At 45.6% G+C, this 16744-nt stretch overlaps 1 protein-coding gene across 1 annotated transcript; it reads right to left on the bottom strand.

The window, feature by feature from the left end:
- Window positions 1-4561: 4561 nt before the first annotated feature.
- On the bottom strand, window positions 4562-7404 carry LOC123426382 (tobamovirus multiplication protein 1). Its single transcript, XM_045110203.1, has 10 exons — window positions 7097-7404; window positions 6797-6887; window positions 6579-6631; window positions 6400-6492; window positions 6223-6294; window positions 6004-6122; window positions 5861-5924; window positions 5280-5333; window positions 4890-4967; window positions 4562-4796 (listed from the first exon to the last, which is right to left on the bottom strand). Exons 1-10 carry the CDS (start codon window positions 7274-7276, stop codon window positions 4704-4706), a joined length of 897 nt encoding a protein of 298 aa, XP_044966138.1. The 5' UTR covers window positions 7277-7404; the 3' UTR covers window positions 4562-4703.
- Window positions 7405-16744: the final 9340 nt, after the last annotated feature.

Genomic DNA, 16744 nt, shown 5'->3' with positions numbered 1-16744 from the left:
GCGAAGACTACCTTTGTGAGGGCAGACTACAGTCATATCCCCGTTCGAAAATGGCCGTTGTGGCAACCCATCCCACCAATGATTTTCAGGGGAAGAGGACCATGGTCAGTATATAGGAGAGGCCCGATCTCTGTAGAAGGGGATCGAACCTCATCCCTGGGCTAGGGCAAGAACCCACCTTTGTACTTGTCTTCCACCTCAAGCAATACCACCACAAGCAGGAGTAGGGTATTACACCGTGGGGTGGCCTGAACCTGGGTAAACGGCTGTGCGTTTCACCTAGTCCTCCTGGCTCACTCTACCGGAGAGCCGCTGTGAAGCCGTGAGGTAGAACATCGTAGGAGAGCGAGTGCACCCCAGTGTTCGAACCTTTCCTTGGGCCCGTGGAGCCCTGGTTCGGACAACCTCTAAGCACTTGAGCAACCAATTCATCATAATACCTCACCCCCTTTTAATAGTATTGGCTTTCCTATGGACTCAAAGTGATTTCTCACAAATTTAAAATGTAGAGTCTTCTTGCTTGAAGCTTGAGCCAATCTTATTCCTTTCCTTGCATTAAGGGGCTTCTCCTCACAATCCTATAGCCAAGGCATCTTTGAACTTTTCTGAAATATACTTGAATAAGATCATTAGTCCAATGATGCATGTGTTGTGATCAATTATCAAAACCACCTTAGGGAGCAATTGTGCTTTCAACACTAAGTTACCTCAATGAGGATGTTCATATCCCCAACAATAAGTATCTCATATTTATTTTTGGCAGTAGGTATAGGTAGTTGAGAACTTCCATTGGTGGTAGTCGGAGATTTTTCAATAACATTAACACCATTCACTTGAAATTGTTTCCTCGGAAAATGCATTGCATGTTCTTTACCATTGACATGAAAAGTGACATTGCTTTTGTTGCAATCAATAACATCACCTGCAGTATTCAAGAAAGGTCTACCAAGGATTATTTACATGTTGGCCTCGGGCATATCAAGTATAACAAAGTCTGTCAAGATAGTAACATTTGCAACAACAGTGGGTACATCCTCACAAATACCGATAAGTATGGTAGTTGATTTGTCATCCATTTGCAATGAAATTTTAGTAGGTGTGAGTTTATTCAAGTCAAGTATTTTGTATAAAGAGAAAGGCATAACACTAACACCAGCTCCTAGATCACATAAAGTAGTTTCACATAGTTATTTGTATGGACGATGGTATAGTTAGTATTCCTAGATCTCCTAGCATTTTAGGTACTCCATCCTTAAAAGTATAATTAGCAAGCATGATAGAGATTTCAGCTTCAGGTATTTTTCTTTTATTAGTGACAATTTCTTTCATGTACTTAGCATAAGGGGCCATCTTTGAAGGATCAATCAAACGAGTACGGAGAAAGACTAGCCTAAGCATTTCAGCAAAGCATTCAAATTTTTAATCATCTTTTTTCTTAACTGGTTTAGATGGATAAGGCCTGGGTTTTTGAACACATGGCTCTCTTTCTTTGCCATGCTTTCTAGCAATAAAATCTCTTTTATCATAACATTTATTCCTAGGTTGTGGGTTATCAAGATCAACAACAGGTTCTATCTCCACATAATTATCTCGTTCTTTATCATTGTCAGGTTTTGCATCTATATGACCATCATCATTATCATTTTCATTATCACTAGGTGGATGCTCACTACCAGATTGAGTTTCGGCATCAGAGATAGAGACTTCATTAGCATTTGCAGAAGGTTTCTCTAATTCAGGTTCACTAGAAGTATGCAAGGTCCTATCATTATTACTAGAAGTATGCAAGGTCCTATCATTTCTCTTTTTCATTTTCATTATCACTAGGTCGATGCTCACTACCACATATAGTGGATGCTCACTCCAACCTTATAGTGACTGTTGAGAGGGCCTTTGGAGCTCTGAAGAACAGGTTTAAGATCCTGGATCAGAAGCCATTTCACCCTTACCCTACCTAGGTGAAGCTTGTTCTTGCATGTTGCATCATTCACAACTGGATTCTACAATGGGGAGTTGATGAATTTGTGCCGAAGGAGGAAGATGTGACTCCTGATGAGGTGATCAGCTCCAGTCATGGTGTGGAAGCGTTCGACAACGAAGCACGGAAGAACAAAAGGTTGGAGTGGGCTCAGGCAATGTGGGATAACATAGGTCAGACAATGATCTGAAGCAGAAGAACAAGAGGAAGAAGAAGAAAGAGGCAGTAGCAGAAGCGAGGAAGAGGAAGCACCTTAGTTAGCATCATTTAACTATCCTTATTCAACTATGTTGGCTCTTAATTGCACTGTCATTTGCTAGTAGCTAGGATAAACTGTCATTTGTTTCCTAGCTAGGACAAAATAATGTTCAATGTGTGTGGTAGTAAGAAGTGACGATCACATCTTTAGTCGTTTGCAACCAAACAACGTGTTGCTTGTTTAACAAGAGCGACGCACGCAACCAAACAACGTGCTGACTAGTTTATTCCTTCATACAGAAAGCCTAATGCATGCAATCAAACTACATGCAGATGTTCCTCGAGAGCTTTTTCGACGCATCAATAACGAGATAGAGCTATGGAAGCTCGCTGGTGCGAGGGGGTTGTCGGACATCCGAAGATAGAATTTCTTAGAGCAAGTACAATAAGGTATAATCAGCAGGCTGTAAGGATTAAAATACTATATTTTTGCTGAGTTGAATGAGAGAAAAGAGGAGAGAGAAGGGAAGCGGGCTCTTCGTAAAGAGCTAGCTCTAACACGTGCTCCTAGGTGCTTTGTGAGAATGAAAGGTGGGTCATATATGATAAAAATAGTACTCTTGTATAGCTAACTATTGTACAAGCTAGCTATAAGGCTGGCCATAGTGAGGAGTAACATAGTAGTAACATCACACATTACAATGCAAATTTGCTTATGTGGCAGTGAGTTAATGAGGAGAGAGGTGCTTGTGGTAACTAGCTATGTTACAGTAACATCACACATACCAATACAAAATGAGTCTATATCCTAATTAATATGACATCCCACAAATGTTACTACCCACTATGGAGGTAGTAACATAGACCAGTAACATGTGCATGTTACTTGGCTAAGTTACTCCTCACTATGAGCAGCCTAAGATAGGCTATAAGACTGCTTATAGCCAGCAGTTGGCTATACTATTAACCATGCTCTTAGCAGGTAGGGCATTGTTGTGTGCCTCGGTGTTAATGACTGCCCACCATACGCTGTCGTGGAGATCATAGTAACCGCGGCAAGCCGCCGGACTCTCTGTACTTCTTTTATTCCCTCTTCTAATACATCGACACGCAAAGCTTTTGCGCGTTTGAAAGAAAAAAAAAGATCTAAACCGTTGATTACATTAAATATTGGTTGGTTTATTGTTAGTTCTTAACTTCCATGTGAAAATAAGGAAAAATAAGGAATAAGAGGGACCATGTTAAGTACATGGATGAACCCAAGGCGTATGAACCCACTTCAAAAGAAAAACTCATTTCTAAATGTCAGAAAAAACTGAAAAAAGTTTCACTCATACATCTTCACATTTTATGTGGACACAAAAGGTTCCACAGAAAAACAACCTTTTATTTATCCAGTGCAGAAGACAAAAGAAGAAATTTACCGTTGAATGCTATTTAAAAGCACTGAAATCTGTCAGTTTCACGGAGGCAAAATAAAGAATTTTTCTGACAAAACTTTGTGCCACACACACATGCTTGCGAAGATGTAATCTGTCAGTTTCACGGAGGCAAAATAAAGAAATTTTCTGACAAAACTTTGTGCCACACACACATGCTTGCGAAGATGTATGCGTGAAACTTTGCTTGAATTTTTGACATTTTAAAACTCGTTTAAAATGCATTTTTAGAAAGCAGGTCCATACGCCCATGGATTCAGAACGTCCCCACTCTTTTAAGGCCCTATAAAATACACACATAATTGAAGAAACTGATAAAATTTATAAATATTAAGCTCCAGGCCGAAAGTGGTCTTTTGATCCCGAGCTTATTTGCTCCCGGATAAACAGTAAAATCCAAAAAAATAGCAAAAAAGTTAAAACAATGTGAATTTTTTCTGTGATAAACATTGATAGAAGTTTTAACATTCTGCAAACTTTCGTGATGACATAACATTCGTGGAGGCCGGGACAAAAAAACAAAGTCGATGCTCCAAAATGCTTCAAACAAAAGTGTTTTCAGAGTATCGATTTTTTTTTTGCCCAGGCCTACTCGAATGTCATTTCATCAAAAAAAATTGCAGACAGTTCAAGCTTTCATCAATGTTCATCACCAAAAAAAATCAGAATTTTTTGAATTGATTTACTATTTTTTGTATTTTACTGTTCATCCAGGAGCATGAGCTCAGGATCAAATACTCCATGTCCGCTCCAGGCGGCATAACCGGCAACACTCAGATGGTAAACATGGCAAATGTAATCACAAAATGACTCGGATAAACATCAGGGAGCCCACTATGATTTTCTCCTCTACTATAGCAAAGCTCTCCAACCAAATTCCACCAAAAACGAGAACAAGCAGAACACGGAAATTCACTGCCAAAGGGCCCCTGAACTGCACACTGGATGATCCATCGACAACACTTTGATGCTTTTGGAAAACAGTGTCAAAAACCAGCATTCAGCTCGCACCAGACATGTAAAATTTTGAGCACTTCCAAGTTTATCCATTATTCTAAGCATAACATCATACATAAGCACAAAGACCTCTAGTTAATGGGGTGATATTGCGCCGTTGCTCGCTTAGGTGGAAGCTTCCGAAGGATGAAAAGGACCAGCGCGGAAGGCAGTATCTCTGTCAACTGCACGGTAATAGGGGAGCATGTGTATAAGACGGGAAGTAATTCTAAAAGATACCATTGATGCCATGGTAATGACTTTTCGATGTTACTTACCATATAATAGAAGAAATCTAGAATTGGATGATCCAAAACCTCCAAAGAAACATCAGCATCAAATGCAGATATTGCCACCTAAGATCAAGTAAGAGAGGAGAAAGGGAGGAGCTTAGAAGTAAATAAACCAACAGAAGGACACAAGTATACACACACACATGCACTGTTCTGGAACAAGATCTGTAGACCATAGACCTAGTGGGTTTATCACAACAGTGCACAGCAACATCAAGTGCAGTAAACATTAGGTTGATACGTTTGGTGGCTTCACATTCATATGAAACTGTCCACACAGGTCTACATCAGAGTTCTTCTTTACGCCCAACCAAAAAGGAATTAAGCATGATTCCTCAACTCCTAACAGTGAGTCACGAAGAACCAAATACTCACCACGATGCATCTTATCAGGAAACAGGTGCAGCAGATTGTCGTCACAGTCCCAACCTGAGAATTTTCAACATTACAATAAAATTTGGGAGGCCAAGAAAGAAATTGACAGTTATTATTTTTGGACTGATGGATCTCATGTTCTGTATTGAGAAAAAGGATAACAATACTATTAAAAAAATACTCCCTCCGATCCAAAATAAGTGTCGTGGTTTTAGTTCAAATTCAGCATATTTTGTAAGACATACTAAAACCACGACACTTATTATGGATCGGTGGGAGTACTAAATTCAGTATGTTTCGTAAGACATACTAATAAACATATTAAGGCAATGAGAAGATGACCCAACAATTTTGCCAGTCACAAATTCCGAGCACCGAGTTACAGACAATGCAAAAGATTTCATGTTCAATGTGTGACAATTACCAGAATTTCACGTTAAAAGTAATCATTGTCATGGCAAAGCTATATGAAATGATAGATCCTAACAGAATATGTCGGTAGTTTGTTCTTGACAACATGCTATACATATCCACCTGAACAGAAAATGTGTACAAATCCATTTATTGAAGGGTCTAATCACCTCATAAAGCTTCTTTTTTCGCCCCTTTGATTCAATGGGGAAACGTCTCAGCAAGACAAACAGCCTACAGAAAAGAAAGAGCACAGCTTTCAGATACAGCGCACACACAGCAATACAATACAAAGAAAAAGCATTGGACTTGCCTCCCACCATATACTGCGAAACCAAGAAGGGCCACAGCGGAGACAGATACGATGAAGATTTTGCTGACCAGCTCAACCAACGGATTGTCGTTTATTCCAAGGTACACCCAAATACAGACCTGTCCAGATCTCCGATCGGACATAGCAACCATGAGCATGGCTCTCTCTTATAGGAAGCAGTAAAGTGGTATGACCGCGGGATGATGAGAAATAACACACCTGAATTGCATATACGATACTATTAACGGCTACGTATATAATCCTTAACTTATCGGTTGGGAGACTCCTAGCCTGCAAAGCTCAGAAGAAAAAGCCACGCATAAGTCCTTGAATAAGTACAGCTAAATGATAAGAAAATGAAGAGTATATATATATAACAAGATTCATAGGAAATACCTGATGGTATATTTCTGCCCAGAAAAGAACAAGTAAGGTGTAGGCCGAGAAGAACAGTAAGCCGGGGAGGTCTAGTAACACCAACTTATAAACCTGGCCAAGCCAATTATTAATTAGCAAAATAAGGTCTCGACGCCAGTGCTAAAGCAAAGTGGTAGTGCACAGATTGGGTCTCTTACTTTTGTTTGGAGGAGGAAGACATAGGCATGGAATCCGAATACAACGGCACGAACTGCGGCAAGTAGTTTTTGGGTAGGTTAGCACACGCGTGACACATGCGGGGGGCAGTTGCAAATGAAGGGTGGGATCAAAAGAAGGAATCAGGATTGGGGGATCCCACATTTAATTAACATTGATTACATTGCCCCCATTTCCGGCAACATTTATTTTACATTACCCCCATTGACGACGAAGTTCATGAGGTGGAACACCTTCTGCGTGGTCCAGCCGAACTCGGGCACTCTGCGCTGGATCCTGACCAGCTGAATCTGCAGGCGGACAGCATAGAACGGCTCAGAATCGAACTCGGCGGCAGCATCCCCTCGATGCGTTGTGAGATTGATTGACGGAGGAAAGATCCAATTTCAATCGGCAGCTCGGTGCGGATCAATAATGAGCCGAAGCACGCATTGGGGTCGGAGGGGGGACGAATCAAGGTAGCATTTCCCGTCGAGGTGAGGCGAGGGGATGGACTGACCAGCGCAACGGCGGAGACGAGGGCGTAGGCGGCGGTGAGGGAGAAGAAGGCGCCGTCCTGCCACGCCGGCGACTCGTTGACGTCTTCCCACCATCCCCGGAGCACCGCGTTGGCCGCGGCGACGAGGACCGCGGTGGGGGAGGAGGAGGAGGAGGAGGAGGAGGAGACCAGCTCCCTCATCTTTCCCTCAGCTTGACGCTCTTGGCGTTCTCACACTTTCTGTGGGCGTGGGGGGGAGACGGAGAGAGAGAGAGGAGAAGCACAAAAGAAATTGGAGAGAGGGAGGGAAGAACGTGGGTCCGCATGACAGCGTTCGGGGTCAGGATTGGTATATTTTATGTGTTGGGCGGTGGTGGGGCCGTCGGATTTTGGGCGTGTGCGTTTATCGGGTGTGATGTGGGGCCAGGTGAACAGTGACACGGGAGCCTTTGCCGTTAGCCCATTGCCGGGTTAGCTAGAGAGGACAGGTGGGCTCCACGTGGCGACTTGGAGCACCAGCTACTTCCCTTCCCAGCGGGGCCCCCCGTCAGTGGAACGGACATTATTAAGTCATGGGCTGCTGCTCTTGACCGTGACGTTGATGACGAGGATGGGTGAGGAATTGCGCAACTGGATTGGGGATATGAGCTGTGAATATGTGATGATGTAATGATGTCTCGGGCTGAAAGGGAATGGATAAGTAAAAGTTTTGTACACTCTTGTCTAGCTGACCTTGGTTAGTGGCATATGAACTAAGAGCAAGTCCAACGGCCGATACAAACGGACGTTGATTTTGTCCGCTTTTTGTTTATTTGGGTCGGCCACGCGGAGACGAACGTCCGCTTTCGCAAATGGGTCGACGCATGCGTCCAACGCTGGTTGGATCCATTTTTACCGTCGTGCGAAAAAAACACATAAGTGCATAATTAAACATTAAAAGCCGGCCACGAAGGCCGGTGAGAGTCCACGCGTCCGCATTACTTTAGTTAAACATAAAAATAACCTAAAACTACCAGGGCAGCCCTAGGCGGCGGCGTCATCGTCATCGGGGCCGGTGAGGTCGACCACCGTAGGCGCAGGGCCGGCCTAGGGGAACGCCGAGTTCCAGAGCGCTGCTGCCTGCGCCTCCGTCGTATGTCCCGTCGGCGCGGGCTGTGCTGGTGACGGTGGCAGCGCAGCAGCACGGGCACGCTTCTCCGCCTCCGCCTCCCGTCGTTCCTCCTCCGCCTCCTTCTCCACCTCCATTAGCCGAAGGCCTTCGGCGCTCTCCGCCCGTAGGTGATGCGCCCTCCAGTGCTCGAGGTACGCTTGCTCCTGCAGCGGTGTGTCGCCCAACCAGATGGGCGGCGGAGTGACGAACTCCTCGACAACGCCAGTCCACTCGTAGACTTCCCGCGGCTCCGTGGTCTCGGGCTTCGGCGGAGGTGGCACGACGCAGTCGCCGGCGGCCGACAGCGCGATGGCCTCCGCAAGCTGCTGCTAGCACGCTGCCTCCTCGTCGGGCCTGTGCCGCGCTTCCTCCTCGCTGTTTGCGGAGAACAGCAGTGAGCGCCGCCTGATAGGCGGCCTCTGCCTCGTGGTCCTCATCGCTGACGACAGGCGGGGGCGGCGGAGGGCCTCCTGGCTGCACTTCGCACATGCCACGACGGAGCTGCTCCTCGTGCTCCATCGCGAACCACACCTCCCAGTTAGGGGAGTCGGCCGCGTACGTAGGGTCTCGCCGCTGCTCCGCCGTCAGCAGACGTCGACGGCGGCTCACCTCCTCCGCATACACCCGCGCCGACGGCGGCACGGCCGACACTGCGGCACGGCATGACCACACCCGTGCGGCAGCGTGACATCGGGGTAAGGGAGTGGCACACGGTGGTCCCGGTGCCACCGCGCTTGGTGCACTGGGATGCTCACGCGCTGGCGAGGCCGGTGGGAAGACGCCGGCGGGGAGATTGCGCGGGGGTAGAGCGGGGTCTTGCCCTTGTTCGGGAAGCCGCCGGCCATGGTGCTAGGGTTTTGGTCGCCGAGGAGGTGGCTGGATGTGGACGAGCGCGGTTCTGGAAGCAGATGGCGGAACCCACCGCACGCTCGGATTTAAAAAGGCCGGTCGCGGTCGCTGACGCGTGGGCCCGAGGATAGCGGTCGTCATAAATAATGTTGACCGTGGTGGTTTGGGGATGACACCGAGGGGTCCGCTTCGAGTCCGCGCCGACGCATTTCAGTCCCAAATTTTAGCCGAAAATGGGTAGGCGCGGACGCGTTTTGGCAATGGGTCGACGCGTTGGGCCATCATTTTTGTCCGTGCCGACCCAAACGGACGGCAGCGGACGAAATGGGTCGCCCCATTGGAGTTGCTCTAAGTATTTGAGATAATAGCATTCCAAGTCCTGGAATTTGTTGAGATGTGATGATTTTGTCTTACAACTTTCAAAATAACCTTAGAGCATCTCTAGCAGACCTCATATAAAGCCAACTAGCAAAAGTCGTTTACGGTTTGCGAAAAAGGGTTTTGTAGGCCTGCACGGGTGCGAATAGAGTCAGACCCCTCAAAACGGACGCGTAAAAAAGGATATTGGCAGAAGATGCTTTTTTATGGATCGGCAATGCGGGGTCTGCTCGGGCACCACCGCGTCGACCCGCAAACCGAAGACCCCGTAAATCGGAATTACTAATGTGCAATATAAGTAAAATGTCAATATTACAATACAATAATCATCCAAAGTACAATAATTATTCAAATCATCATACCAAACTAAATAATTTGATACAAAACTTGTCCCGTATACGAATCACATATAAATGAAATAAAAATGAATGGAAAAATGGAATGTTTACTGCCGGCCCTTTGCCAATGATGCTTAATGAGATCCTTCTGAAGTTGACAGTGGGTGTTTGCATTTTCAATCTCCTTATAGGTCTGAAGAAAAGCTCTAATTCGGTTAGGGTCTCTAGCTCGTTTGACACGGCTACCCACATTATTATAGAATAACTCCAAGTTCATGCCTCTTTCATCTTTGAAAATCACATTGTGAAGAATAACACAGCATGTCATGATGTTTTTCAAGGATCGCTTGTCCCAAGACCGAGCAGGACCTCGAACAATGGCAAACGTAGATTGCAAAACCCCAAATGCTCTTTCGATGTCTTTTCGGGCTGCCTCTTGTGCCCTTGCGAATTCACACTATTTCCTAGTTTGGGGGTCTTTGATGCTCTTCACAAATGTGCACCAAGATGGGTATATACCATCTGCAAGATAATACCCTTTTGTGTATTCATGTCGATTGATAGTGTAGTTGCAAGCTGGAGCATCACCACTAGCAAGCCTAGCAAACAAATGAGACTGTTGCAATACATTGATATCATTGAGAGTACCCGACATACCAAAAAAAGAATGCCAAATCCATAAATCATGTGAAGCTACGGCCTCTAGCACAATTGTTGCATCACGAGACTTGCCACAATACATTCCCTGCCATGCCTTTGGGTAATTTTTTCAAGTCCAATGCATACAATCTATGCTTCCTAGCATGTCAGGCCAACCTCTTCTTTCATTAAATACCGTCAATTTTTTTGTGTCTTCCTCGTTCAGTGCCCGAAGATATTCATGACCGAATACACAGACGATCACTTTGGCAAACCTACACACTGACTCAGTATACTATCTTCCCCAATGCGAAGGTACTCGTCTGCATAATCAACCGGAGCGCCGTATGCAATTACCCGCATAGATGCCGAGGTTTTTTGATATGCACTAAATCCCTTCAAGCCCACGACATTTCTTCTTTGAGTAAAATATAGACAATTGTCCTCGCAAGCTTGAACATTTTTTTACAAAGAGGGATCTGCGCATACGGTACCTTCTCCGGAAGAGGTGCGGCGGATATGTTGGATTGGCCGCGAAGTAGTCTTGCATGAGCATCTCGTTCCCGAGATGGCAATTTCGAGGAATGCAAAGACGACCGACGGTCGATCCTCGCCGCCTCTTTCAATTCTCATCTTCGCGCTCCTTTACAGCAAGGGCCATCACCAAACTCTATTGGTGAAATATGAGAAGCATCGTCTCAACATCTGAGTCATCCGAGCAAAAACTTCTCGCGCACGCTCAACTCCATCTCCGACGGTGGCTCTCCGGCCATGGTGGATTGGTGTGTTTGGGGGAGCCGGTGCAGCGGCTGGGCGAAAGAGGGCACGGGCGCCCCCGCGACGCGATTCAGCCCGCAAATTTGGCCGGAATCGCCCACGGCGGATGGGCGAAACCAATGGCGTGGCGGCGGCGGAAGGGGGTGGGGAAAGGGCGCGGGCAGAAATGTCCCTCCCACCAACCGCTTTCCTAGGATACAGGGCACCGTATAGGCGAGGCGGAAACCTGTGTTTTCGCGGGTCGGGGAGGGGATTTTGTCGCGCCCCTCAAAAAGGTTTACATGTCGGGCGCGTTTGCGGGGTTTGATCGGGTAGCAATTTCCACGCAGACCCGTATTTTGGCGGTTATTTTGTGGGTTGGGGCATTATATGGGGTGTGCTACACATGCTCTTACCCTGTCCTAGAACTTGCATCAAATGTGAATCTTTGGTCCTCGGAAAATCATAGCCCGTCAACTGAAGCCAGCTGGACCAGGTGGGTGAGCTTGCATCTATTTGCAAAGGACCCCTGCATTTATGTATAATTAATCCACAGGACAGCCTCGAGCTTGACGGATTGGCTAGAGTCTTCACGGCAAGGAGCTTCTACGAGTGGCAATGACGGGCTGCTGTGTTGGGGGAAAAGACAGGACGTGACTTCAGCCGGTTTCCCCTAGCGGGGCTGGGCGTAACCGAACGAGGACTGAAGGATGGAAGGGAAGGAGGAAGATGTCGTGCGTGTGTACATACGCTCGAGGTTCAGTAAAATATTACTTGCGCATGCATGCATGCATGCTTGCTTAAGCTTCACAGTGATCAATGGTCCTATGGAGAGGCATATTTGCAGGGATTCAAAGGCATAAGGAGACGGTTGATGCAATGCGAGGAACAATTTCTACGGCTTGTGAAGCATTACTCCAAATCAAATTTTTGGAGTAATGTGATCTTGTAATCTTTTTTTCTTGCAAGCAACCAAATCAGAATAAGATGCGCTAGCTACAACGGCCTTGAGGATTGAGATGTGAGAAGAGCAAAACTCCAAATTTACAATCAAGAGAAAAAAGAGAGGAAGAACAGTCAATTGATTAGACCTTCTCGTCAGCACCCAGAAGAAAGAACAAACCAAATCAGTTAAAAATCCTAACAAAACAGAGCGGATAGTGAAACAAAAGATAGAAGAACTGAATTAAAGCATTAGCACATAGTGAATGCATGAACTCCTCAAACTACGGTAATCATCGAAAAGAATTCCAATTATTGTCACCTTGGGGTATGCGGATTAGGACATGAAATAGGTGCATATAAATTGCAAGATAGGATCCAAAACACTCCTGTATTCATGAAAACATAATAGGTTCACATCTGAAGTCATGGCACTCAGGCCCTAGTGAGAAGCATTAAGCATAACAAAGTCATAACAACATCAATCTCAGAACATAGTGGATACTAGGGATCAAGCCATATCAAAAAAACTTGATTACATGATATATCTCATCCAATCCCATCATCGTCCAGCAAGCCTACAGAGGAATTACTCACTCCCGATGGTGAGCATCATGTAATTGTTGATGGAGAAGGGTTGGTGATGACGACGACGACGAATCCGACTCTCCGGAGTCCCAAACGGACTCCAGATCAGCCCTCGAGAGGAAGAACGGGAGGTGGCGGCGGCTTCGTCTCGTAAAACTTGATGAAAATTTCTCTCTTATTTTCTCCTCGATAAATAGGAATATATAGGCTTGGAACTAGGGTCAGCGGAGCCACGTGGGCCCATAAGTCATCACGGTGCGCCCTAGGGGGTGGGTGCGCCTTGTTGCCTTGTGAGCAACAAGTGGCCCCCTTCGGTGGATCTTTGCTCCAGTATTTTTTATATATTCCATAAAAAATCTCCAGAAAGTTTCGTCCAATTCTGAGAACTTTTATTTCTGCACCAAAACACCGCCACGGCAGTTGTGCTAAAAACAACGTCAATCTGGATTAGTTTCATTCAAATCTTGTAAATTAGAGTTCAAACAAGAGCAAAAGTGTCCGGAAAAGTAGATACGTTGGAGACGTATCACTTAGCATGTAATTTCAATAGTATAACCCCAAAACACTTGTAAAAGGTCTATCTGAAGTGTTTAACCACGCTCCAAGGACCAAATTTATGGGCACGCTTGGCAGCTGACTGTTGGAATTATGCCCTAGAGGCAATAATAAATGTATAGTTATTATTATAATTCCTGTATCAAGATAATAGTTTATTATCCATGCTATAATTGTATTGAATGAAGACTCATTTACATGTGTGGATACATAGACAAAACACCGTCCCTAGCATGCCTCTAGTTGGCTAGTCAGTTGATCGATGATAATCAGTGTCTTCTGATTATGAACAAGGTGTTGTTGCTTGATAACTGGATCACGTCATTAGGAGAATCACGTGATGGACTAAGACCCAAACTAATAGACGTAGCATGTTGATCGTGTCATTTTGTTGCTACTGTTTTCTGCGTGTCAAGTATTTATTCCTATGACCATGAGATCATATAACTCACTGACACCGGAGGAATGCTTTGTGTGTATCAAACGTCACAACGTAACTGGGTGACTATAAAGATGCTCTACAGGTATCTCCGAAGGTGTTAGTTGAGTTAGTATGGATCAAGACTGGGATTTGTCACTCCGTGTGACGGAGAGGTATCTCGGGGCCCACTCGGTAATACAACATCACACACAAGCCTTGCAAGCAATGTAACTTAGTGTAAGTTGCGGGATCTTGTATTACGGAACGAGTAAAGAGACTTGCCGGTAAACGAGATTGAAATAGGTATGCGGATACTGACGATCAAATCTCGGGCAAGTAACATACCGAAGGACAAAGGGAATGACATACGGGATTATACGAATCCTTGGCACTGAGGTTCAAACGATAAGATCTTCGTAGAATATGTAGGATCCAATATGGGCATCCAGGTCCCGCTATTGGATATTGACCGAGGAGTCTCTCGGGTCATGTCTACATAGTTCTCGAACCCGCAGGGTCTGCACACTTAAGCTTCGACGTTGTTTTATGCGTATTTGAGTTATATGGTTGGTTACCGAATGTTGTTCGGAGTCCCGGATGAGATCTCGGACGTCACGAGGGTTTCCAGAATGGTCCGGAAACGAAGATTGATATATAGGATGACCTCATTTGATTACCGGAAGGTTTTCGGAGTTACCGGGAATGTACCGGGAATGACGAATGGGTTCCGGGAGTTCACCGGAGGGGGGCAACCCACTCCGGGGAAGCCCATAGGTATTTGGGGGGTCACACCAGCCCTTAGTGGGCTGGTGGGACAGCCCACCAATCCCCTATGCGCCAAGGAAGAAAAAATCAAAGGAAAGAAAAAAAAAGGAAGAAGTGGGAAGGGGGAAGGACTCCCTCCCACCAAACCAAGTAGGACTCGGTTTGGGGGGGGGAGAGTCCCCCCCCCCCTGGCTCGGCCGACCCCTTGGGGATCCCTTGGACCCCAAGGCAAGGTCCCCCTCCCTCCTCCTATATATATGGGGCTTTTAGGGCAGATTTGAGACGACTTTCTCACGGCTGCCCGACCACATACCTCCATAGTTTTTCCTCTAGATCGCATTTCTGCGGAGCTCGGGCGGAGCCCTGCTGAGACGAGATCATCACCAACCTCCGGAGCGCCGTCACGCTGCCGGAGAACTCTTCTACCTCTCCGTCTCTCTTGCTGGATCAAGAAGGCCGAGATCATCGTCGAGCTGTACGTGTGCTGAACGCGGAGGTGCCGTCCGTTCGGTACTAGATCGTGGGACTGATCGCGGGATTGTTCGCGGGGCGGATCGAGGGACGTGAGGACGTTCCACTACATCAACCGCGATCTCTAATCGCTTCTGCTGTACGATCTACAAGGGTACGTAGATCACTCATCCCCTCTCGTAGATGGACATCACCATGATAGGTCTTCGTGCGCGTAGGAAAATTTTTGTTTCCCATGCGACGTTCCCCAACACTGAATTCTCACAACTTTTTCTGAAGGGTCAAACCCGCGACATAATGTGTGTGGGTTAGTGCTTACTCAAATCGCGGTCCGAGGCAACCCTTGGGTTGGCATGTCATATCAAAACAGAGATTGTGTCCCGCATTTTGGGGGATATCATCAACTAGAACAAGCAACCCGCTTATGATTACCCCTTCTCGCAAGCATCTGCAACTACGAAAGAAGAATTAAGATAAATCTAAACATAAAATGAAACATGTGGAACCAAATCAGCCCCTTATGAAATAACGCACAAACTAGGGTTTAAGCTTCTGTCACTCTAGCAACCCATCATCTACTTATTACTCCACAATGCCTTCCCTTAGGCCCATAACATGGTGAAGTGTCGTGTAGTCGACGTTCATATAACACCACTAAGAGAAGCAACAACATACATATTATGAAAATATCAAACAAATACCAACATCACATGATTACTTATAACAAGACTTCTTACATGTCCTCGGGAACAAAAATAACTACTCACAAATCATCACCATGTTCAAGATGAGACGTATGATAATTATGAATAAGGATCTGAACATATTATCTTCCACCAAATAAACCAACTAGCATAAACTCCAAGATGTAATCAACAATACTAGTAACGGATGACGAGGTGATGTATATGCTTCTCGCCCCTCGTTGGATACCCCAAGTGGAAGGTGGAGATGTAGTCAGCAGCAAATTTCCCTTACACGGAGACTGTAAGGTGTATCGAACCAGGAGGACTCCTAGGCTCAACAAGTAGGTGTCTTCAACCCTGGCCCTAGCACAACACGTGGACCTGCACACACAACAAATAAGTTTGCTCCCAACGAGTATAGAGAGGTTGTCAATCTCTCCGGCCTTGTAGTTTGCAAAGGATCAAAACACAAGCGGGAAGGTAATAGTGATTGCAACGGAAAAGTAAATAAAGTGGTAAATTATGGAGGTGTAAACAATGATGGTGATATGGACCGGAGTCACATGACGTTCACTAGTGATGTCTCTCTCCCAAAAGACGATAAAGAACTATGCTAGGGTAAACAAATCACAGTTAGGCAATTGACAAAATTATGATCACACTGCAATGCTAATTATGATCCTTGATAGTTAGAGGTTCAATAGTAATGGGCAATAAGACAAGACAAGTAGACCGTTTATTCATCAGCATCTACTTACTAATCATCCACCTGGAGATATCTATCGAGAACATCTCTCCGGTATTAAGTGGCGAGCCCCACCCAAAGTGTAAACTCAAAGCAACGGACAACCGCATTAACAAACTATGTGTAAGGTAAACAATCCTTGCAACCTTGGTCACAAGCACCGTTGTTTTCTCCCTGGTGGAAACAAGCACATCCCCTAGTCTCATGTTTCTGTCACTCAAGCTAGACATCGAGGGCCAAAACCCACAATCATGCATAACGCTCCCTCTTGGAGTTACGATCTACTACTTGGCCAAAGGAATAAAAAGCAACGGAGAACATGCATGAATCACCAAGGAACATAATATAAAAAGATAATCAAATATATAACTCATAACAATCTGAAC

The sequence above is a fragment of the Hordeum vulgare genome, chromosome 2H (assembly GCF_904849725.1).
Source record: "Hordeum vulgare subsp. vulgare chromosome 2H, MorexV3_pseudomolecules_assembly, whole genome shotgun sequence".
NCBI classification, from domain to species: Eukaryota; Viridiplantae; Streptophyta; class Magnoliopsida; order Poales; family Poaceae; genus Hordeum; species Hordeum vulgare.
The sequence above is the reverse complement of the archived record's forward strand: the minus strand, read 5'-3'. Positions and strand labels throughout refer to the sequence as shown.